Source organism: Carettochelys insculpta, chromosome 2 (assembly GCF_033958435.1).
Source record: "Carettochelys insculpta isolate YL-2023 chromosome 2, ASM3395843v1, whole genome shotgun sequence".
NCBI classification, from domain to species: Eukaryota; Metazoa; Chordata; order Testudines; family Carettochelyidae; genus Carettochelys; species Carettochelys insculpta.
The window spans coordinates 220,786,185-220,811,471 of NC_134138.1; the positions used below are offsets into that span (position 1 = coordinate 220,786,185).

At 42.0% G+C, this 25,287-nt stretch overlaps 1 protein-coding gene across 1 annotated transcript in view; it reads left to right on the forward strand.

The window, feature by feature from the left end:
- The window catches only part of MACC1 (MET transcriptional regulator MACC1), a 49,620-nt gene extending 45,651 nt beyond the window's left edge, over positions 1–3,969 (forward strand). The window contains exon 5 of the mRNA XM_074986189.1: positions 3,592–3,969. Coding sequence (XP_074842290.1) covers positions 3,592–3,804 — 213 coding nt within the window. The 3' untranslated portion in view covers positions 3,805–3,969. The remainder of the gene's footprint in view (positions 1–3,591) is intronic.
- Positions 3,970–25,287: the final 21,318 nt, after the last annotated feature.

Consider the following 25,287-nt stretch of genomic DNA (forward strand, 5'->3'; position numbering starts at 1 on the left):
GGAAATTTTTCCTAATGTCCAACCTAACCATGCTGCAATTTAAGTCCATGTCTTTTTGACCTACGACAGTAAGTTAAGGAAAATTTTTTTTCTCCCCCATCCCTGTAACACCCTTTAGGTAGCAGTTTTAGACAGCAGAGTTGATTGTAGAGTATCAGCAATTCCCTTATATCATGGGAATCCCCAGATGTCCACTTCAGCAGCTGTCTGGTTGCTTTTGCTACTTGTCCATCAGGAATGCACCTGTCTGGCACATGTAAGACTCTGCAGCTATGAGCTTCTTAGAATATCTATAATTAAAACAAATGAATATCTTTATTGGCCTGATGATATTAATAAATTTGTTGGTTTCAGCATGTTACAACATATGGTCAGAGTACAAAACAAAAACCCAGTTGACTGTATGTATTACCTGACATTTGTACCTGTAGTGATAACACTGTGTGGAGTTGGATTAAACCTCACAACAAATCAGATATCAGAAATGGCAATATACAAAAACCCATAGGCGAGCACTTCAATCTCCCAGGCCACACAGTAGCAGACTTAAAAGTAGCTATCCTACAGCAAAGAAATTTCAGGACCAGACTCCAAAGAGAAATTTCTGAGCTACAATTCATCTGCAAATTCGATGCCCTCAGCTCTGGCTTAAACAAAGACTGCAAATGGCTGGCTAAATACAAAAGCAGCTTCCCCTCCCTTGGTGTTCACACCTCCAGATCAACTTCTGGTAGTAAGCCTCACCCTTGCTGACTGAGCTAACCTTGTTATCTCCACCCTTGCTCTGGCTTATTTATACCTGGCCCTCCAGATTTCCAAGACCAGCATCTGATGAAGTGAGTCTGTGCTCACAAAAGCTCATGCTCAAGACTTTTCTGTTAGTCTATAAGGTGCCACAGGACCCTTTGTTGCTGAAACTGTTGTGTGTGATGATGGTGGTTGGAGAGAGGGAGGTGAAAACCATTCTTCATAGGTGATACATGTAAGAAACAATTAATGTTCTTTTAGGGACTTAGGAGACCTGGATTTAAATCTCAGCTTTGCCACTGGCCTGCAGTGGGCATATCATGTCCTCGTTCTGTGCCTCAGTTTCTCCTTTTGTAAAATGGATGTAATTTGAAAAACACTTTGAGATCTACTGATGAAAAGCTTTTGATAAGAGCTAGTCACTGCTATTATTGTTATGGAACTGAATTAGGAACCGTCACTTAAAACACAAGGACACCTGAGGCTCGTCAGAAACAGAGCTATGTGGTTAGAGAGAATGCAAGGGTCTGTGTCAGTGACCATAATAGCAGAATGTCAAAGATAGCCACAGGAGCAGTAGTGACCTTGAGAAAAAGAGAGAAAGAGAAAGAACAAGCACGAGAGAGAGAACTTCTGGGCTAAATGCTGGCAGGGGTTGTGAGCAAAGAAACTCCACTATGATTTGACTCCGGCTGTATTTGGAGAATCAGGACATTGTACAGCTTTTGTAAATAGAGAGGATGGCATCAAAGAAATACCACACTCCATCTATAGCTTTTCCTCCTGGCCAAAACACCCCACAAGACCCTCACAATGAGCTAACTCTTTTGGTCACAAAGGAGTAACAATATCCTATTATAGAAGTCTCTTCCAGTGCTGGACTAATGAGAAAGGCTATACAAAAATGAGACTTTCTCACTTGACAGCTCTGTTTATATGCAGAGTTCTATCAGCTTAGTGCAGCTTTATATTCCCTTTAACCCAGCAGAGGCGAAGCATCTCTGGGAAAGAGAATTGGATTCCTGCCTGCCTTATGCATCAGCTACACAGTTGCTAACTGAGTTCCAGTTGCAGAAACTTTATTACTGGTGATGACTGGCAAGCCAGAGGGAACACAGCTTGATTTTCAAAGCCCAGGTTAAGACTGCAGAAGTAGCAACTAGGAAAACTACCTTTTTATTTGCAAACCAAGCAAAGTGAGGGCATTTGATCTGGAAGTCGTATAAAGCTGGGTGTCCCTCCTTTCTCCCCACCTCTACCCCTCCAGTGTCTACTGTCACTTTAAAAGACATAGGGGCACATCTGCAGCTGGTGAAAATTGGTGTAGCATCACTGACTTCCATGGAGCTATGACAATTAACAATAGCTGTGTCACTGCCGCATAAAGTCTGCTTGTCATGAAGGAAATATTTATGAGTACTTTCAAGATGGCACTATCAATCTGATGATTTTTAAGTTCGTAGATGTTGATGGTGGATTTTTATGGCCTGATCTTTAGCTTTAAGCTTTTGTAAAGGTTTTTCTAGCCCTTGCTGGTATATATAAGCCTCCTATAGGCAAACATTTATGCACAAGTGATGCCACGGCTTCTAGGATCATAGCCACAGAGAGCAACAATTATAAATAGGCTTAAACCCATCCCTTCTTCCTCCTTTTCTGGGCACATACTTTTTTTGCCGCTGTCACCCTCTGGCAAAGCATGTATATGAGCTCCATCCCGAGCAGTGTGTAAGAAAGACACCATAATTCTGCTTCACAAGACAAGAAGTGCAACTGACCATCAACAAGGAGGGTCACCATGTGCAAACCTGATGTTAAATGCACACAGTGCCAGTGTGGGCAAGAGGCAAGGTGTGGAGGGCCTTGCTCCACTGCCTGGAAGGGGTGGGGCCAAGGGCAGAAGAGGCAAGGTCTAAGGCATTCAGCCCTCAGAGCTGTCTGGACCCCACCTCTTGCCTCCCCTCCCCTGCTCCACTACAGCCACATGCAGTGGCACAGCAGTGCTGTCATGGCAATTCAAAAGGGCCCAGAGCTCCAGCTACTTCTGCTTCCAAAGTAGCAACAGTGGCAGTTAGCAGGTCTGGGCTCCTTTGAAACTCCAGGCTCTGGAGCAATTACCCTTATTGCCCCTCCATCAGCAGGCCTGAATGCACACATTAAAGTGAAACAAAAGAAATCATCCCCTACCCCCCACAATCTTTCCAGTGTGAGTGATCTTTGGCATTGTATCTATGCTAGGTATGAACAGTACAGACAGAAATGTGGTTGTCAATTTGATAGATTCTTCATTTTATCTTTTTCTCTTTTCTATCTCTTTTTGCTTCTTATTTCACAAAAACATCAATATCTATAGCAAAGCTGACAGCATAGATGGGACTCTATGACTGTGTCTACACTACAAAAATAACTTTGAAGTTGCTTACTTCGCAGTAGGGCTTTGAAGTAAGCAACTTCAAAGCTGAGCGTCTACACACACCCTACTTCGAAGTTCAACTTTGAAGCAGGGAACTACTCCATTCCCGGGAATGGGGTAAGGACTTTGAAGTTGGGCTCCCTACTTCAAAGTTAACTTTGATGTAAGGGAAAATGTGTGTAGACTCTCTGCTGGCTACTTCGAAGTAGTGCTTAACTTCGAAGTTAACGTCAATGTTAGTTCCTGGTGTAGACACACCCTGCAATTTTTATCTCAATGTGCTTTATGAGAGAAAATATTTCAGTGCACTCAAACAGCAATGTTAGTGTTTCCTTTCCTAAAATGTTTTCATTATTATGCCCTTATAATGCATCGAGAAAGTCATTATACATTGCTTTATTTTCTCCTAATATTCAAAATATTCTTTGCAGATGATGTGGAAACCTGCATATGATTTTCTGTACACGTGGGGTGCTCACTATGGAGACAGCTACAGAGACGTGTTACAAGACCTGCAATCAGCTCTGGATAAAATGAAAAACCCTTTGACCAAACAGTGGCGAGAGTTAACTGGAGTGTTGATTCTAGTGAATTGCATGGAAATCTTAAGGGCAAATGCTTTCTCCAAGAAGGAGCAGGACTAGAATCCCAAATTCTTTTGTGGACTGTCCATTGGGAAACTATGGTGTTAATTTTATAATCTTCAATTATTTTTTAAGATCCTTATTTTCAAAAACAAAACAAAAGAAACAAAAAAATCCAGATCCTTTAGTTTTAGCTTATTTTTTTCTGCACTTATATGTGTTACAAATGGCGCAAACCATACAGAACACCACATACCTGAAGGACTCACATAGACTGCAGAATAATATTTTGCAGACCAAGTGGTGGGAAAGTTGCAGTTCAGAAGTGAATTAGGTCATTGAAAAGATTTTAATTCCATTGACCAATTCCTAAATGAAAAATTCATGACTACAACTATAGGTTATGATAAAACCAACTCTTTATTTTGAGATCAATTAAATTCCACCTATTGTGCACAGCTGTGACTGTATGTGCTCAGTACTTCCAGCATTTTCAAAAGTGACAACTTGAGCTCTGATCCTACAAATTGCATCATATGGATCAGCCACGAAGCCCATGTGGCAGATGCACAGGTGTCCATGGAGTTCCTTGCAGGCACATTGCTGTGCCTTGACATCATCAGTTGCAGGCTTGAGGGCCTCATTGCAAGTTCTGTGGGGCCTGAGTATCTACAAGATGATACTTTCATGCTGATTCTCAAGTGTGATGAGCTCTTGTAACTCCAGTGGAAGACAATGGGAGTAGAGCTGGCTGGAACACCAAAGTTCAGTTTCATGAAATGTATTATTTTTCGAATTTTTCCTACCAAATCAGAGTGCCTGGGATTCATCTGGAGTTTCTTGAAATTGAGCCTTTTCTGCAAAACACTGTGATTTTCAGGAATAGGCCAATTCTGTCAAAATGTTTTGTCAACATTTTTCTAACCAACTCTGAAAAGGAGTGCAGACCCCATGAAGGCCATAGATGTCTTAAATTGAGCACTGAGAGAGGCACCCAAATTAGTGGCCATTTCTGGAAAAAGTTAACCTAATTTTGCAGAAATAGCTCCCTTATTTTGTTTTTTTTTAACTGGAAGGGACCTTAGGAGGTCATCTAGTGCAGTCCCCTGCCCTCAAATGAAGTCTTACCAATGGTGAGAACCAAGCTGCAGTGAGCACCAGTGGATAACACTGGTTTGTGTAGCAACCCCCGTTCAACCAAATAATTCCTGATAAACCCAACAAGCAAATACATTTTTGTTAGCTAGACGGCAGCAGTGAAACCAAAAGCAAACTTCAAAAACCTCAAGGAGCAACTCTGGTAAAGGAGGCCCTGACGGCTCATTTGTAAAAAAAACTAGCAAATTTACTACCGGCCAAATCACTGCTTGCTGGCAGTAGTCTGGTACATCTGCTGTACTATGCATACCTCTAACTTCAAAGTCATCTTTTGCATTTTTCTTCCCACTAATGCCAATGCTGTTGGCTTATTCCTTGACAATAAAAATAATGAAAAAGTGGGAGGAAAAAAGAGTGCTTACTAGCTAAAGCCAGAAAAATGCAGCTGGGAGCTACCAGTTACCAAATGGCCACTTTAGGGTCCCAGCTACTAGGTTCTGGCAAATTTAAAGGCCTAGCCCTGAAGAGAAGCAAGCTGGGGGAAAAGTTCCTGTGCACACTCACTACAGGGAAATCACAGTGACCAGGAAATGATTAAAAAACATGGCTTATTTTGATGTTGGTCCTACTATGGCTTTGCCCTCAGCTCTCCCTGTAGCCCTACACCACCAGTAAAGTAAGACACTCTTGAAGTAGAGTTGAATTAGGTTTAAAAGATTTAGCAAAATATTGGTTTATGGAGTTGATGAACACTTCATTTCGTGATATTATGTGATTAGCCCTTGAAGTTTGTTTATATCCTGCCCAATTAGTTTGTGCTCTGTGACCTGTGGCTATGGCCTTTATGTCATTCCTCTTTCATTGTTTCTTTGTGTTTCTCCTCATATGAATGACATGTACACTTGCGCAACACTTTTTTACTTGAGCAGCCTACGCCTAGTGTAAAGTTATGGGTATTAAACTGCACATTTTATTGCTCATGTATTTCAGACCACAAAATGCTAATGCTAGGTTGCTGCTGAGAGTGGAAACAGCTGCTTTTGGCAGCGGCACAGAGTTAGGAACACATGGCTTTGGTGAAAACTCTCTTGGTCTTGACTTCTCTTGAGGGCTTTGGACTGGAGGGGCTAAGAGAGGAAAACTGCTCTTCCATGAGCCTGCACACATCCCTTCTTAGGTCTCTTGGGGGCAGGATGAAAACACCAGCCTCTCGTTTTGGTGCAGCCCCTAGGCATAGAGGAGAAATCCCCTCCCTACCATTCTTCAAAGACCTCGGCTTTCCCCATTTTTTTTGTTTGTTTGTTTTCATGGCCGTCTTTGTGGAATGGGCAGCCTGGCAATAGTAGCAAAATCCTTTCACCTGTATGGTCTTTAGTGAAAAAGAGGCTTTACCTAGTCTCCCTCACCCCTGGGGAAAAAAAGAGTTCAATATCCCATCCCCTTTTACTAAGATGGCAGCCTGCCCCTGCCCTAGCTGGTGGTGAGAATGGGGACCAGTCCTAATGCAATGGCTCTTCATAGGATGGGTGCATCCCACTGCACTATTCACTATGGCCGTTTCTACACATGCTGCTTTCTCTGAAAGTGGCATGCTAATAAACGGCCTGAAATATGCTAATGAGGTGTGGATGCAAATTCCCCACACCTCATTAGCATAAGGTCACATGATTTGGAGTCCAGAAGACTTTCTTCTGGACTCCAAAATACTCTTTAGAAGCGTTTAGAAATTTTCAGGCAGAAGGGGCCTCTGGAAGAAGGACTTCCTTCCAGAAGACCCCCCGGGGCCACGCTTCTAAACAGCATTTTGGAGTCTGGAAGAAAGTCTTCTGGATTCCAAATCACATGACCTTATGCTAATGACGCACCAGGAATTTGCATCTGTGCCTCATTAGCATATTTTGGGCTGTTTGTTAGCATGCCACTTTCAGAGAAAATGGCATGTGTAGAAATGGCCCAAGGGAGGCTCTTTCCAGGTCACTCAGGCAGCAGCAGATTTTCTAGTGAACCTGGGAATCATTTCCCTTAGTCCAGTGCTGAGGTACTTCTGCCCCATAGTATTTAATGAGGCGATGCAGCAGGACAGGAATCCAACAGCTGCACCGTAAGGGGTCAGAAGGCAGGTTATTCACCCTTAAAAGAAGTTTTCCTTGATCTAGGCAGGGAAGATGGAGGCCTTCTTGATGGCTTTTCTGAAAGCAGAAAATTTGGGAGGAGAAATCAGATTGCTCACTGAAGAGAACATAAGTGAGGGAACCAGGCCACATGCTACTCCACTGAAAACATCACAGATAATAGAACAGTAGCCAGATGTATGATGGGGATGGATATTAAGGATCTGACTTCTTTATCCCTTCTCTCTGGGGCAAGAGAAAAGGACAGAGACAGCTGTGCTCCTTTCTGATGAGGACAGGCAAGTTAATGGGACATGGCATGAGTGATTTTTCCAAAAGGACTGGGTTTCACACAAAACAAATTCCTACTGCAAAACCTAAACCATTTGACTAGAAAAGCCAGAAGATTATAAAAAGTCAAATTCCACAAGCTTCTGTCTACTCAAATCAGAAGGTTTCCTTGATTATTACATATTTCTGAACTTCCTTTTAGTAAACTATAAGGTGAGCTGAGATTTTCTACATTATAAACATTTAAGTGTTTACTGATAGTGTAATTATCCTGTTCCAGATGGAATTCCACTAAGTTCAGTTCTCCACTGCCTTACACCTTGTGTCATCATTGACATTTATGCTAAACGAGGTGAAAACACGACAGCAAAATTTTTACATCCACTTGGCTCCAGTATAAATTTCAGCACAAGGAGCAAGTGAATAAAGAATCAGGCCCAGAGTGTTTAAAAAAGAAAATGTGCCAGAAAGACAAGTTGGGTGAACAAATATATTTTATTGGACCAGCTTCTGTTGGCGAAAGAGAGAAGCTTTTGAACTTACACAGAACTCTTCTTCTGGTATGGGAAAAACATCTTACCCACCTTTCCCCTCTAACATCGTGGGAGTAAACAAAGCTACAAACAATCTGTGAATAACATGTACGACAGATGCACATTCTGGTCCTGTTTTCCTCTTCCTACCCCATTTTAACTCCAATTACCTTCAACACAGTTCCTTATGATTTTTACTAGTATAATTGACAGGACAAACAATCTATCCAAGTCTCTGAAGAAGTTTCACCATAATTTTAGATCCATAAAGCCAAAGCTAATCAGATAATGAGAAACATTTTTCTAAGTGTTTACTTGATGTCAGTACAGGTCTGAAAAAGACACCAGTTATAGGACCAAAGTCCTTCTGGTTTATTCCTAGCACAGAAAAAATGTAACTATATTTTTAACCATTTATTTTTTATTTGAGCTTTTGGAATTACAGTATGCATTTTTAAACATAATAAATTAGGAAAAATGACTGTGTAAAATGGAATCTTTGCATTAGATACAGTATGTTAAAAACAGTGACAGTGTAAGAGACTTCAGACATTTGTAGTAATGGGAGAATGACAGTACAGGTTGAACCTCTAATCCATCACTCTTGTCTGGCAGCATCTGCAATCCAGCATGATTTTAATTAGTTGGACAACCACTTATCATGAGTGTGGCCAAGTTTCCCATGGTCCTATAAAGTTTGTTTACAACCACCAGTCCTGGCTCTCAGTATTCTGTGCTGTTACTTAGCACTAATTTACCCCTAAATGTTTTCTTAAGAGCCCAGAAGCAGTGGAAGTGTTGGTAATGCTGCTAGATAATTTTGACATACGAACAGACACACTAGATCAGACCAAAGGTCCATGGAGTCCAATATCCTGTCTGCTGACAGTGGCCAGTGCCAGGTGCCCCAAAGGGAGTGGACCGAACAGGTAATGATCAAGCAATCTCTCTCCTGTTATCCATCTCTAGCCTCTGACAAACTGAGGCTAGGGACACCATTCTTACCTATTCTAGCTAATAGCCATTAATGGACCTAACCTCTGTAAATTTATCTAGCTCTTTTTCAAACCCTGTTATAGTCCTAGCCTTCACAGCCTCCTCTGGCAAGGAGTTCCACAGGTGGATGGTGAGCTGTGTGAAGAAGAACTTGTTTTTGCTTGTTTTAAACCTGCTGCTCATTAATTTTATTTGGTGTCCTCTAGTTCTGATATTACGTGAACAAGTAAATAATTTTTTTAGTTCACTTTCTCCACGTCACTCATAATTTTATATATCTATATCATATCCCCACTTAGTCTCCTCTTTTCTAAGCTGAAAAGTCCTAGGCCATTTCTACACAGGCCACTTCCATGCTAATACATGGAGCAAAAGATGCTAATGAGGCGTGGATGCAAATTCCGCATGCCTCATTAGCATAATGTCATGTGATTTGGAGTCTGGAAGACTGTTCTTCCAGACTCCAAAATGCCATGTAGAAGCGTGGCCCGCGGGGGCGGGGGGCGGCTTCTGGAAGGACATGATTCTTCCAGAAACCCCTTCTTCCCACAAATTCTTCAGGACTCCAAATCACATGATGTTATGCTAATGAGGCATGGGAAATTTGCATCCATGCCTCATTAGCTTCTTTTGCTCCATGTATTAGCATGCCACTTCTGAAGGAAGCGGCCTGTGTAGAAACGGCCCTAGTCTCTTTAATCTATCTTCATATGGGAGCCAATCCAAACCCCTAATCATTTTAGTTGCCCTTTTCTGAACCTTTTCTAATGCCAATATATCTTTTATGAGCCGAGGAAACACATCTGTACGCAGCATTCAAGATGTGGGCATATCATGATTTCATATGAGGGCAATAAGACGTTCTCCGTCTTACTCTCTATCCCTTTTTTAATGATTCCTAACACACTGTTTGCTTTTTTGACTGTCGCTGCCCACTGCATGGATGTTTTCAGAGAACCATCCATGATGTCTCCAACATCTCTTTCCTGATCAGATGTTGCTAAATTAGCCCCCACCATACTGTATATATAGTTGAGGTTATTGTTCCAATGTCCATTACTTTATATTTATCCACATTAAATTTCATTTGCCATTTTGTTGCCCAATCACTCAGTTTTGTGAGATCTTTTTGAAGATTTTCACAGTCTGCTTTGGGCTTAACTATCTTGAGTAGTTTAGTATCAACTGCAAACTTTTTCATCTCACAGTTTACCCCTTTCTCTAGATCATTTATGAGTGAGTTGATTAGTCCTAGGACTGACCCTTGGGGAATGCAACAAGTTATCCCTCTCCAGTCTGAAAAGTTACCATTTATGCCTACCCTCTGTTTCCTGCCTTTTAACCAGTTCTCAATCCATGTAAGGATCTTCCCTCTTATTTCATGACATTTTAAGAGCCTTTGGTGAGGGACCTTGTCAAAGGCTTTATGGAAATCCAAGTACACTGTATCCACTGTATCCCCCTTATTCACATGTTTGTGGACCCCTTCAAAGAACTCTAAGGGTGCATCTACACTTGCATTCCTCTTTTGAAAGAGGTATGCATATGAGGGAAATTGAAAATTCAAATGAGATGCATATTTGCATATTTGACACCACATTTGCATATTCTTATTTCAAAAGAGCTTCTTTTGAAAGAAGAAAACCAGTGTAGATGCTGCTTTTTGGAAAGTAAGCCCCATCTTCAAAAGAATCCTTCTTCCCTTTATTTAATGGGAAGAAGGATTCTTTTGAAGATGGGGTTTTCTTTGAAAAGAGCGGCGTCTACACTGATTTTCTTCTTTTGAAAGAAGCTCTTTTGAAATAAGAACAGGCAAATGAGGTGCCAAATATGCACCTCATTTACCTTTTTGATTTCCCTCATTTTCATACCTCTTTTGAAAGAGGAATGCAAGTGTAGACACACCCTAATAGACTAGTAAGACATGATTTCTCTTTACAGAAACCATGTTGACTTTCACCAAACAATTTATGTTCTTCTAAGTGTCTGACAATTTTATTCTTTACTTTGGTTTCAACTAATTTGCCAGGTAACATTAGACTTACTGGTCTGCAATTGTCAGGAACACCTCTAGAGTCCTTTTTAAATATTGGTGTTATATTAGCTATCTTCCAATCATTGGCTGCATTTCCACATGCTGCTTCTTCTGGAAGTGGCACGCTAATGAGCTACCCGGAAGATGCTAATGAGGCTCAGATGCAAATTTTCCATGCCTCATTAGTATGTCAGGACATGGTTCAGAGTCCAGAAGAAGCTCTTCTGGATTCCAAAGTATAGGTGGAGATGCTTGGCCCACAGGGATTTTCTGGAAGGAAACCCTCATTCCAGAAGCCCCTTCTTCTTCTCCATGTGTAATTCAGACTTTGGAAGAGCTTCTTCCAGACTCTGAACTCTGTGCTGATATGCTAACGAGGCATGGAAAATTTGCACCCGTGCCTTATTAGCATATTCCAATTAGCTCATTAGCCTGTCACTTCTGGAAGAAGCAGCACGTGGAGACGCAGCCATTGGGTACAGAAGCTGATTTAAAGGATTTAAACCTCTCATGGTTCAACAAATTCTCTCATCTGGCACTGGTCCGTTCTCAAGGGTGTCGGACTTGAGAGGTTCAACCTGAAATACTTCATCCTTTAAAAAGGAAATACTCTGTACCTTCACCTCTGTTGGTGAAACTTACTAATGTTTTCACAGCTAGGTCAACAACTATAAATTGTACCATTCACCAAGTTAAAATACTGCTTCCTGAAACAATAAAATAATAAAATTTGTCACACCGCTATTCAAAGGGAAACAGCTGAGCTGACTTTTATTTTCAAATTCAGCACATTAACATGTGGTTTGAACCAGGATGGGAATTTTGTGAGTCACTATAGGGGCTCATCTGCATACTTGGCTTAATCTAATTCTTGACCTTCCCCCGCCTCCCCTCCACTCTCTGATTTGCTCACCTTGATCATTTTTTTCTGATTTGTCCTCCTTGATTACTGCTTTTGGTTCTCTGTGCCTTAAATATTAAGTCTGTTCTGGTATGGCTATGGTCTGAAGAAGTGGGTCTGTCCCACGAAAGCTCATCTAATAAACGATTTTGCTAGTCTTTAAAGTGCTACTTGACTGCTTTTTGCTTTAAAATAAATGTAATATTGTAGACAGGACTCAATGCATACCATGGAATTTGTTTACCCCACAGTTTACCATCTCAGATTTCGTTGTAACATGTGTTGCACATCCATGTGGTTTTGAAGAGAACTTTGCAAATGTGAATCAACTGTAAACCGAATATATATTGTCTTCCTGAGCTGCATATAAGATCTAAGACATTTTATTGAATAAATTACTAATTTTAGTCCTGGCACCCTGGGAAAATCTGAAAACCACTGTTTCTATATGTAGTCCTCAGTTACAAATGTAGGTGTCAACAACTCTGCCACGTATCGTGGGCAAACAGATCTCTACACCCTAAACTCCTGATCCTGCAATATGGTGCATAGACACAGACCTCTGTGTCTTTCAGAACTTGAAAGAGACAGAGTTGGAGGTCTGCTGACATACAGCGCATCCCAGGATTGGAGCCCAGAATCCCCAAACCTGGGGATAAGCCTCGTGCAGATCTTTCTGTTCTCATAAAGTTAATTTGTAGGTTCAAAAAGGCAAGGTGCTCAGAAGGTGAATCTGGACTCTTCACAGGATGTGGGCTTTGGTTTTCAGCAGCTTGGAAAAGGCAATTGCTCACATTAGACTTTTCAGACAATTTGACCATTTCAGACTGGACTTGCTGAGATGTCTCTTTTTAGTCTAAAAATATAATTTAGTCTCCCAGTTTTCATGGGGTATTTAGCCTAGCAGAGCTTTTCTCTCCTGGGGAGAGGTTTCATGAGGAAGTTTATATTTTGGGGTTAGGTTACATGTGGTGAGCATGGTCGGTGCAGAAATTCACAGCTTCAGAGTTTAGGCATCCTATTGATAAACACCACAGGGGATTAATAAATTCCCATTAAACATACAGATAGTGTTATGTTTCTTTCTTCAGTAAAAAAAAACAGAATACAAGATGGAGTATATAGAGCACTTTAGCATCATTACTTCTGTGACAGAGAAGCAAATGGTTTCAAAACCTCCTCTCAGGTTATGTTTCTCTGCCTGAGAGGGAAAACACAGGGATTCATTTAGAATATTGATACTATTTTTCTGGTAATATCAGAGACCTTGCTTGAGTTTGGTGCCTCTTATGCACTTTGCTATACAGACATTTAGTCAGAGAATGCCAGCTCTTCAGCATGGGGCTGCCAAACAGAGAAGACAGGCAAAATGTGAGAGGGGAAACTGAGGCACATAACTGTGAAGATAATTGCCCGATGACACACTCACAGTGTCAGAGTCAAGGATAAAAACCCAGGCCTTCCAAATCACACTCCCATGCCTGATCCACTAGGCCATGCTGCCATTCTAGTTAGTGTGTCAGTCATCAATATACTACAGGTATAATCTGACCCTCTAGTCCAACGCTCTCTCGTCCAGCAGCATCCGTAATCTGGCATGGTTTTAATTAGCTGGATGACCACTTATCATGGATGTGGCCATGTCTCCCATGGTCCCATAAAGTTTGTTTACAGTCAACAGTCCTAGCTCTCAGTGTTCTGTGCTCTTTTTTAGCTGTAATTTACCCCTAAATGTCTTCTAAGAGCCCAGTAAGCAGAGGTTGTGCTGGAAATGCTGCTAGACAATATTGATGTCCTGTGGTCTGGCAAACTATCATTTGATCAGGTCCAGAGGGTGCCAGACTAGAGAGGTTCAACCTGTAGTTTATAGGACTAGCTCTATGGCCATTGCTTTTAGCGACTTCCTGCTGGCAGATGGTATTGTCAGAAACCTTCATAAGAGCTCTTGTTTGAACAGGGACGTACACATGTCATGGCCTCTTTAAATAAATTAATTTAGTTTTCCTTTTACAAACATTGAGGAATATCTTTAATAGAAAATGGAATGAAGATAATTCCCCTTTACTCCTTTTGCCCATCAGCAGTTATGTATTTAGAGAAGAAAATAACTACTTGGCCAGTGTGTCTCTTGGACATAACAATGAGCGAATTATTGGCACACACAATAAGCAGAGATTTAACCATTTCTTAATCAATATGTGATGGCCTGGTTCACATTATATGAACACCATTCACACTCTGGAAAGCCTCCAGGATTTAACATTGTTTTCGGAGATGCTGTCTCCAACAGATTGGCCTTTGGGAAGTGACACCCCAAAGTGTCACTCTGAGTGGCATGCAAAATATGGTGCTTCATTATCTCATTTTCTGAAGCACAGCTCTCACACTGCATTGGGCCCACACGTGGGCCTCCAGCCTAGGGAGCTGGATTTCAAACAAGGTTTTCTCTACTCCAATTATTTCTGGCCTCGGGGTTGTCCATTAACTTGGAATATTGCTTCTGGCTCTCTCCTATCGACTGAAGACTGGACTCATTAGAAGAAACATGCATAAGCAAAGGCTGTCCTGACCCTGCATTATCACAGGCAAAAATATAATGAGAGACATCATTATATCATTTAAATCCTGAGCACACAGCATCTACATTATCCTGTATTGTGCTGCCTTTCTGTCACCCTGTAATTTAAGCCTGAGCATCTAATTTAGGAAATACAGTATGTGGTTGCACTTAAGAACAATATACTAGATCTCCTAACAAAATATTCAGTTTCTTACTAAAAAAAACCCGCATACACACGCATATATAAATCCCTTGGTTAAAAATCTTACATTCAAAACACTAATTTCCCTCTCTTTTTAAATAAAATTTAGCATTCCCCAGTTCTTTTTCTCCTCCTTTCTGTGCACTGTTGGGATGCAGGATTTAATACAGAATAAGGGAGAGTATTTTTGTGGAAGTGGTTTGTTCAAATATTGGCTCCATGTCCCTGAGATATATAATAACAGGAAAAGTATCTATGCAAATACTTAATAGCAGCCAGCATAGTCCACTTTTCTTAATATCTGGCAGTAGGCAGTGAGAAGGAATGTTAGCGGTAGTAGCAGAACTCCCAGATGACAAAGATTTATTGTGGCTTACCAGAAACCTGAAAAACACCTGGAGAAAATTATCATCAACATATTTATTCTCTCTAGGAAATCACCAATTGAAGAGGAGAATTGAACTAACTCTTCATCATTCTGGAGAGATGTTTTCCCTTTGATGTGTCACTTGATGGAAGACACCCGATAGATTTTACACACAGTTACGATAATGAAAAGAATATAGTGCCTTTTTCTAACCTTGTGTGGTTGCCACATAATTCTGTAAAATATGCATCTGTGGCAGGCATTCCCCTCAATCAAGTCAATTAGCACTGAACTTTGGTAGATGATATTACAGCATCCCAGCAGGAACCTTAGGCATTAGTCTGCAGAGTCCTGCTCATGAGTTTATGTCTTATTCACATTTTGTAAGTACCAGCACAGTGATAGCCACTAGACAGGCAGCATGATTAATCTCAACACCTCTTCCTTGTCCATCGTGCTGAGTGGGTCATGTCCTTCCCCTCTTTGAAATGCTTTGCTGGCTCCCCCACTCGATAATATTAAGTTCAAGGTTTGTATTTCACTGTAAACAGCCTACATAACTGTACCACTGCCTGTTATGCAACTTTTTCTTTAATGACTGTCCTCTGCCCTCCCCGCCTTAAATCCTCCAGCTCCTTTATAACAAGGAAGATGATGCCGTCTCATTGCCCTGTTAGCCTTCCTCTTCCATGGGCATCCCCACATGTATGTTCCACACCACACCAAACAAATGGAACACACTGTAGGGTCTCATCCAACTTCATCTTGAAGTCTCACATTTACCATGATATCCATAAAAAAAACGAAATCAGTTACTTGTTACTTTCCATGTATGAACTACTATGCAGTGTAGGGTGACCATATTCCCCTAGGCTAAATACAGGTCACCCTGGGAGGGGATGTCCCAGCCAAAAGGGGAGAGAGAGTTACCCTGAGTTAGGCAGTGGCTGCCCTTTGGGGGCTACCACACTGCTGTTGGGGTGGTGTTTTTTGGCTGTGAGGGGCAGCTGTGACTCCCAGCTGCCCCAGGCCTTGGGATGCCAGGAACGAGCTGCAACCCCATGGGTGACATCCCTGTGCTGGTGCTCTTCCTGGCTCCCCAGAGCTGTGGGGAGACGTAAAAAGGACGGCAGCCTGCCGGTGCTTCTCCCAGCTCCCCCAGCTACAGGGAGTTGAGAGCCGGGCACAGCCATGCCAGTTTGGTTCCCAGCTCCCAGCTCCTATGGGAGCCAGGAGCCAGGTGTAGCTATGCCAGTCCAGCTCCTGGCTCCTGTGAGTGGCAGGAAGATGGGAACCAGGTGCAGTTGTGCCAGTCTGGTTCCTGGATTCCAGCTCCCACTAGCTGATGGGAGCCAGGAGCCAGGGACAGCTGTGCTGGTGTAGCTCCTGGCTCCTGCAAGTCATGGGGAGCCGGGAGCCAGGAGTCAGGCGCAGCAGCACAGGTCTGCCTTCTGGCTCCCCTGAGCTGTGGGGAACCAGGGGCAGCTGTGCCATTGTGACTCCCCCAAGTTGTGGAGATATGAAACTGGGTGGCAGTTTCATGAGTACACTCTTGGCTGCCAGCAGACATGCAAATATGGGGCAATTAGGTCCTTCGTTAAAATAAAATGGGACGACTTCCTGTAATGCAAAATACTGGGCTGTCCCACCCAAAACGGGATGGGTGGTCACCCTACCCACAGTGGGAGGAAAGTGAAAGTTGGGAGGAAGGCATGGCAGGACATGGGAACCGAAATTGGAGATTGTTGTAGAAGGAAAGATAAAGGACCCAGTTACCAGCAGGGAAGGTGAACTGAGTTTTTAAATTACAAGCAAACAAATGTGAAACTAGCAACAAGCACTGGGATCATATAGCTTGTATCTCATAACCTTTTCCGTCTTGGACTTTTCAGATTATATTCTTTGTTGCGAACAATAGGTTGCTCGGTGTTTGAAAGTACCTAGAAAATATTTGGGGAGCTACTGCAAAATTAATGTCAGTGCTTTGCCTAATACTATGGTAAAGTTATATACTTGCTGTGTTTGGATGAACACAGCCAACTGCAAGACAGGCCAGTAAAATACTGAAAACCAAATACAGAATATGACACCCCTAGACTTCTTACAAAAGCATATAGTTTTCTTGAACAAACATAACCCAAATATTTAGAGACAGCTGTTCTGCTGGTCAAAATTAGTGGAACTCATTTGAAACCGAGAGATTTACGCTGATTTATAACAGCAATGGATCTGACCTTAGGTATTATTCGTTAGGTATTATTATGTAATGCCACCTTATCCCACGATATCTTGAGGTAGTGTTAAAATACAGGCTGTGATGCCAAATTTAGTGAAATAAAGAAAAATCATGAAAAATCAGTTGTGATTTAAGGAACCAAAAGACAGGGCAATAGGAACTAGTCTGCGAGCTCTGCAGTCAGCTGCTGAAAGAAAATCTTGTGCAAGGTCAAAAGGTAGCTCAAGTCAGTATTTAAAAGGACCTTAATATCATGTGTTGTTTGTATTAATATCCTCAGTCAGAATCAGGGTCCCATTTTGTTAGGCACTGTGAAAAGTCAGGGTGAAATATAGTTGACAAGCACTCTTTGAAGTAACTATAGAATCCAACTGTAAAGTGTCCTACAAATTATAATAGTTTCTCTCTCCCTGTCTGTGCAGAAAAGTCACAGATGGCCATTAATTTGCAGCTGTCGCATTTCTTTAGATCATCACTGTGTTATTTCCTTGCCATTAGCTGTGTGATTCTGCAACAATGATTTGAGCACAATAGCCATGATTCTAATCGAATTTAGATGAGTGGTGTGTGTGTGTGCACATATTTCATATTAGATCCAGAGACAGCTAGTGGATTGGGCATGGGAGAGAGGTTTGTGACTTCCAGTCCCACCTCTATAATGAGCCCCACTGTTGTTTTGCACGTGACGCTTAGTGAAGCAATTTTCCAAGAACATCTACTGATTTTGGGTGCCATCTTGACCTGCTATCTCAAATCAAACACCCCAAATGAGTGGGCTTGTTAATCTCTTTGCTTATTTTTTTTAACCTGTTGCTTGGTTTTTAGAGGGGATGAGCCATCCCCCTTCCCAGCTCTCTCTGTACTCAACAAGTGCTTCAGGAGCTCAGTACCTACAAAAATGCCACCTCGTTAGGTGTCAGTGTATATAGTCAGATAACTTACCTCTAGGCATCAAATGGAAAGAGTCATCTTAGATGTCTAAAGCTGGGTACCCACCAATGGATTCATCCCATGTGCCAGAGGTCACTCTTGAAAATATTAAACTGGATGCCTGTAAAATAGAAATAACACAAAGTTTATACAGCAACCTCATGTGGCTGGTCAGAAAATTAAATAGTTGGACAGATCCATAGCTGACTGAGTCAGCCAATCTCCATCAATCTCAGTGGGTTAAGATGAGTTAGGGTTTACATGTTTGGTTTGAAGACGTTGGCTGGAGCCATGCTTTTATTTTCAGTTGAACAGACTGATCAGCCTACAGCACTTCCTAGAACAGAAGTGCGCTGCTCAGAATTCGTAAGATGGGGACTATGTCGCTGGGGTTTTATTGCAAAGCCTTGTTGGTACTCAGAGCCACATTACAATTGGTTTGTCGGTTTGGTTAAACTGAGCTGACATGGTAAGACTCCTTTAGGACACAGGCATCTATGACACAAACTAGATAACGACCTGCAGAATGTCCATCTGATGTCAGTTGCAGAAGGCTGAGAGCACAATGCACTTTTAGATGCAATTTGAAATAATTCACCACAGAGCAGAGCTCACACTACCTTTGCTAATCATTTCTCCATTATATTCGATTTGCTTTGCAGTTAACTCCTTCCTTTCCAAAATATCCTCTAATCTCAAGCCTAAAATAGTGGGCTGTCTTGTGCCATGTTGTCTTACTTGTCTTTCTATTAATATTTCATTTTACAGGTGTATTTAGTAAAATTAGCTTGATCCACATTTAGGACAGTCACTGAACCATGCTTCTTCCTAGCTGTAGCATTTATGCCTCGTCTACATTGAGAAGGTTTATTTCTTTAACAGAGATTATCAAGCTAACAAGAAACAGTCTTAACTCTGAACTTGGCCCCAAGGCCACTCCTGCTGGGGTGTCTGGCAGCCTCCTAGCTCAGTCAACTTTGTTCCCTTTCTGGAGCAGTAGCTTCAGGGCAGCTTCACTGAGCCCCTGGTCCTTGGCCACAGGGACCAAGCATAGGAATTAGCTACCCACCCATGGCTTTCCCTCCTAGGGCTTAGCCTGTCTCAGACCTTTCTCCTCTGGATGCCTACTAGCAGCATTTTTATAGTTCCAGGTATAGCTCAATCTTTCTAATTCATTGGATTGGGATCACCTGCTCTGATCCAGGAAGCAGGGCTTGGTCTAGGGACAAGGAATGGCTACTCTGAGACAAAGGCTAACACAAAAAACTTGGCATTTATTTGCTTTCCTTACATGAAGGATATAGACCAGTATTCTCACCAAGGATGAAATTCATCACTGGATGAGTGCAAACAAAAGCATTATTAAAGGCCTATCTTGAGGATCTGGCTCCACTTCCCATACTGGGGTGATTTTTACTCTGGGTGTACATCTTTCATTCCACACCATTTTGGACACATGCTTTTGCTAGCTTTTACTTTAGTACTAATTTTAGATGTTGTCCTTGTGGCCTTCTTTGTGCATAAGCATTTGCCTGAGGTTAGAAAATATGTTAGAATCACTCCTAAAAAGGACAGGACAAAAAAGCAGTCATGTACTACTTTAAAGACTAACAAAATAGTTTTTTAGAGGATGAGTTTTCATGTGGTAAACCCACTTCTTCAGATCTGGAGGTAGTGCTGTACTGGCAATGCACTATTTCCAGATCTGAAGAAGTGGGTCTGCCCCAAGAAAGCTCATCACCTAAAAAATTATTTTGTTAATCTTTAAAGTGCTGAATGACTGCTGGTTTGTTTTGTTAGGATATAGACTAACTTGACTTCCTCTCTGTTACTATTCGTAAGGACAGGGTTTGTGAGCTTGTGAATTATACATAACTTATGCAAAAGTCAACATTGTTACCTTACAAGGAAATAACGAACAATGACAAAAGCCTCATCTCTCAGTACACTTTCCGTGTGCTGAAGTTGGAGGGGATGTAGTGTAACATTTAAGATCATTTAATTATAGTTTAGTTTCACACTACAGTGGTAGCAGTTCTTCAGTCTAAAGACAACTGAGGGCTGTTATATTGTACATGCAGCCATATGGCTGTGGGTAAGACGTTCCAGCATAATTAAAATCGAATGCTTAGTTTGGTACATCTTTTGCAAATTGTCTGTATGACATAGGGAATTGTACCTATGTGGACAGACAGTAAAAAGGTTCTCAACATGGTGAGCCAAATCATCTGCTGGTATAAGTAATTGGAGTGGAATTTTGCCCCCTGATGTCAGCAGACATCTTGGTGCTTTTTGCCAATTATCACCTCCCATTTGTGGAAATCAGGAAGAACTCAGCTTAAGTCAACAGGCCAGATTCTACATGGCTTCAAATCTTCTTGAACTATCTGTATCTGTGTAAAATGGAGCCCACATGCCACCAGCTCAGAAAGGCAACATTTGACACTTATTTTACACTGGAGTAAATAAGTATACAAAATTCAAGGCCAATGAAATTTTCCCAGTATCAGACCGATGCACATAAGAAGAGAATCAGGCCCTTCATGTACAGTTGGCTAAACCACTACAAGTTGTATGCCAAAGAATGTGATAATACTTATTTGATATTCATTTATTTCTGCTAGCTACTATTTTGCAGTAAAATTGCATCTTTCGTACAAAGGTTTCACAGTGTTCCATGAGCTGCCAAGGTCCCCCAGCATATCTGGGAGTAGAATTCCCATTCATCCTCCTGCTTTTGTTTCCCAGAATCAGGAACTGGAAGGAGCTATATGGTGAGATCACCTGGTGCACAGTAGAGTCTCTAAAATGCTAATTAGGTAGATCAGGAGACCTTCTGTTTCCCCAGAAGACCAGAGTGAATTTGAGTGGTGGATATGATGCCAGTACAGGAATGGGAAACATACAGTTTGTTGTAGCAGGGGATTATGTACAGACAGATGGTCCCAGGGCTTGATTGGAATTTTCCATGTTTGAAAAATTGAGATAAGTTTTAATTAAGCATCTAAACTATTGTGTGGCTACCTGGAGGACAAATTTCAGTTAGTGGTTTTAGCATGCAGGCATTGGGCAGCATTTATGGCCTGTGGTATACAGGAGGTCAGATCCAGTCCCTTCTGATCTTCAGCTCTATGACTCTGTGAACAGAATTTACCCCTCCTCCATGTTTAAGATGCCACCACCATTAGTTTGTGTCTAATATAGTGTTGCTTCTCCTTGCAAACAAGGTTAGTCTCTCTCATCATATGGAGGTCACAAAATCTGTCACTAACACAAGGAGGTTTACGTGCTTTTGTGAAACACAAGGTGGGAAACTGCCCGTTAAAGACTTCCAAGAATAGCAATGGAAAGACGCCTCACTGAAGAATGAAACAAGTTGCATTCAAGAACATTTCAGAATTCCAAGGAATGGAGCAGGCCTATAATTAAGCTTCATGGCCTACAGCTGTGAACTCTGTCTCCATACTAAGAAACATGGGCACACCTGCTGGAGGGAAATTTGGGGGGTGCCCCCACCCACAGCTTTCAGCCCAGAAGAGACACCAATGTCTTCTCTCTAATTGACTCAACTTTCAGCTGCTTGACAGGGATGGAACAAAGAGTGACAGCTACTGATCTCAGCAAACCTTTCACCTGCCAGCTTCCAAGGGGCTGACTGATTCTGCCAGTGTCAACCAGGCTGCTCTGACCCCTGCTGGGCAGAAAGGAGTCTGGAGCTAAGGGTTCTGAGGGCAGCTGGCCTATTTAACTAGAGCCAGAACCACATGAAGCATTAAAGTTGATTGTAGATACACAATTCTAGCTATGGCAATTGCATAAATTTGACTTATCGGCAATTGACTTACCTGCCATCTCCACAAAAGATTTCAATTTCAAAATGTGGCTTTTTGTCATGATGTGGGGTGAAGATATGTTTGAAAACTTGGAGATTTGACAAGTCAGTAAATCCAATTTTTCCCTTTGGGTGAGATTCTCTGGCTCAGTTGAGCTATACTGGGCCCAGGACTGGAAGTCTTGAGGGGTACTGGGATGTGATAGCACTGCAGACATATTTGTAGCCCTCAAATCCTAGGAAAAATGGGACTTTATCTGTCCCCCGGCCAGTATATTACATGGCCCAAAGAAAACACATTATGAAGATTCCACTTATTTATGCATTAAATATGATTGATATCAGATGGCGAAACTGACTGTCAGAGCATCTAGTGTAATAAAGACTGCTTTTTCTCCTTATAAATATCTTTAAGCGATGAGCAGAGCCATATATAATCTCATATAACAGACGTAGTGGTATTTTAACTACAGTGGAACACTTCAGATGATGAATTCTTTCTACTGGCAGTACTGCAGGAATTTCAGTTTTTCAAAAGTATCACTGACATTTTCCACTAAATGCCATAAGCTTCCTAATGGGACCAAAATAATGAGCTGAGTCTCATAAAACCAGACTCGGAATTGGCTATCTTTAATCAGAGCAATGAGTCAGGAAAAAGAGAAAGAATCAGAGCAGTCAGGTGTATCTCAAAAACAGAAGAGGACCCAAAATTCTGTGACCTAGTTTAGCTTACTTCTTTCTGAAACTGAACTTTATAATTGCACTGGAACCCCATTGGTAGTTTTGGGGATTCCTGACATCAGGCCAGCTTGATGTGCCAGCTCCAGCAGTGCAAAGAAGTCAGCAGCTAGCACAGTGGCTAGCCATCCATTCCCTTGTAGAAGGAAAATCCAAAGGGCAGCACCCGTCTGGCACAGAGGCTACAGCTATACTTGGAACTGAGTGTGTGATTCCAGCTCACGTAGGTGTACTCGTGCTAGCTGTTATCCATCTAGGCTACGTCTACACGTGCCCCAAACTTTGAAATGGCCACGCAAATGGCCATTTCGAAGTTTACTAATGAAGTGCTGAAATGCATATTCAGCACTTCATTAGTAAACTTCGAAATGGCCATTTGCGTGACCATTTCGAAGTTTGGGGCCTGTGTAGACACAGCCCTAGTGTGTTAAAATGGGCAGGGGAGCCAAGACAGCAGAGAAGCAGTGTGCAGCAGCAGTTGGGTTTCTGCTCAGCACAGGCAGCTCATGCCACCACTAGCCACTGTCAATACTACCCCAGCTACACTACAGGTGTTACCATATTAGACTGATGAGAGCTAACGTGCATGTCTGTGTGAGCTGGAATGGCACTCCCAGCTCAGACATAACGTGCTAGCTGCTGACTCTCCAATGCAATGAAAGAGGCTCAGGATGGCCTGGGTGAAGGAACAGGTTACACCACCTGGCCTCATATCCCACCGGCAGCTCTACCCCAGCCCCTCACCCACTGCCCCATTGACCAGCCTGGCCAATCACAGGCACACTCCTGGCTCAGCAGTCTGCTCCCACCCTTGACTAATGTAACTTCTCCTGATGCTGGCAGCCCCATGACTCTGTTCATGCCCATCACCAGCCTCACACTCACACAGTATGGGCCAAATGAGCCAGAGTGCCATTGAGGTTTTGTCCAGTGCTCCCTGATGAAGGGGACAAATTTGAGTGAGTGGTGTTGTGACCTTGTGAGTTAGGTGACGTGCCAGAATGCTGCTCCATCTCATTGAGCCACCACAAACTTGTGAGCCTTGGAATGACTGCACCACTTCCATCATAGCCACATTGCCCTGAGTCCTCATCCATCCAGCCTCCTTCCTTCTTCTTGGCTCCTGGTATAGGGTGCATTCCTATGAGTAAAGGATTAGGGCTGGGGGCCCTCTGTATCCCAGCTCTTTCCCTAGGGGTCAAGATCAGCATAAATTAGAGCAGTATCTGGATTTTACTGTCTCAGACTAGCTTCCACACAGCCTCAAACTCCAAAGGCCACATGATGATCCACAAAAATCTACTTTATTCTTTTCCTTTACTGACCTCTGCTAAACACAGTTTGGGATTAAGGTCTACAGGTCTCAGCTTGCTACTCAGCTTTGAAAGTCCCATTCTTTGTCTTGGAAATATCACTCTGTTCCTAAGTGTAGAACAAGTAATTGCACTATGTTATTTGCTATCTGTGCACATATATTTGGTAATATTTATTAAGTATGGAAGTTGTTCTGTCCTATCTATGTCTGTAATATTTTCCCTTCTCAATAGAACACCTTTCATTAGAACATCCACCTTTCATTTCACCTATCATAAAAATAAGATAGAAGCCTGACATCTGTTTTGGAATTTTTAGCAAATTTCTTTTGACTATATTACATCTTGTGTTTGGCTAGTTGATTGCAGAAAACTTGAGATTTAAGAGCAATGGCATTTACCAACACAGTGACTTTTAAAACATATATTGCAAGACATAATTTTAATTAAAAATTTATAATCCTGAATACTTGCACTGCAAAACTGATTCCCAAGACTTATATTCCTCTAAACAGAGAGCAGAATCATTTCAAGTGACCTGCAGCTTGAACTTCCAATACTGAATAATAGCAACTTACTGTTAATACCCATTATACAGACCTACAATTATTTAATTATTCAAAGAATACTTGTTAATACTAAAGAAGTTTGGGAAAACACTCAGTCTATTTCAGGGGTGGGCAATAATTTTTGATGAGGGGACCACTCTAAAATTTTGGTCTTGGAGGTCACTCGATAATGCGTAGGACATTTTCATGTCACCCTCCTTATTGTGAGTCCATTGACATCTGATCAGCCCACTTCTGGAGCCACAGATCTTATCACAGAAGGAACAGGGGGTGTTAGCTGTTGAAGCAGCAGTTTCTGATGCTCTTTTCTTCTTCGCCACTTGTCCTCATCTGTACTGAGGTGGGACCTCTCAAATTGTGCCACCCCCTTACGGATTGCCATTCTCCAGTGGGGATCATATTGTAAGGTTCTCACAAGCGTCAACACCAATGCTGCACTTTTTCATGTGTGCCTTCAGTACGTCCTTATATCATTTCCACTGGCCCCCAACATTCCTCTGACCTTCCTCCAGCTCGGAAAGCAGGATGTGTTTTGGGAGGTGCTGATCAGATATTTCAACCATGTGGACAGTCCAACAAAGTTGTTGATGAATAATAATAGCTTCAGTGCTGGTCCTGTTTGACTCTTCTAGTACACTAGTATTCGTGCGCCTATCCTCCAAAGAGATATTTAGGATTCTCCTGATGCAATGTTGATGATATTGTTCAAGTGCCTGCAAATGACACATCTATGTTGTCCAGGTTTCATATGCATACAGTAGCATTGGAACAACCACTGCACGGTATACAAGGAACTTTGTCTTGGGATAGATGTCCCAATTCTCAAAA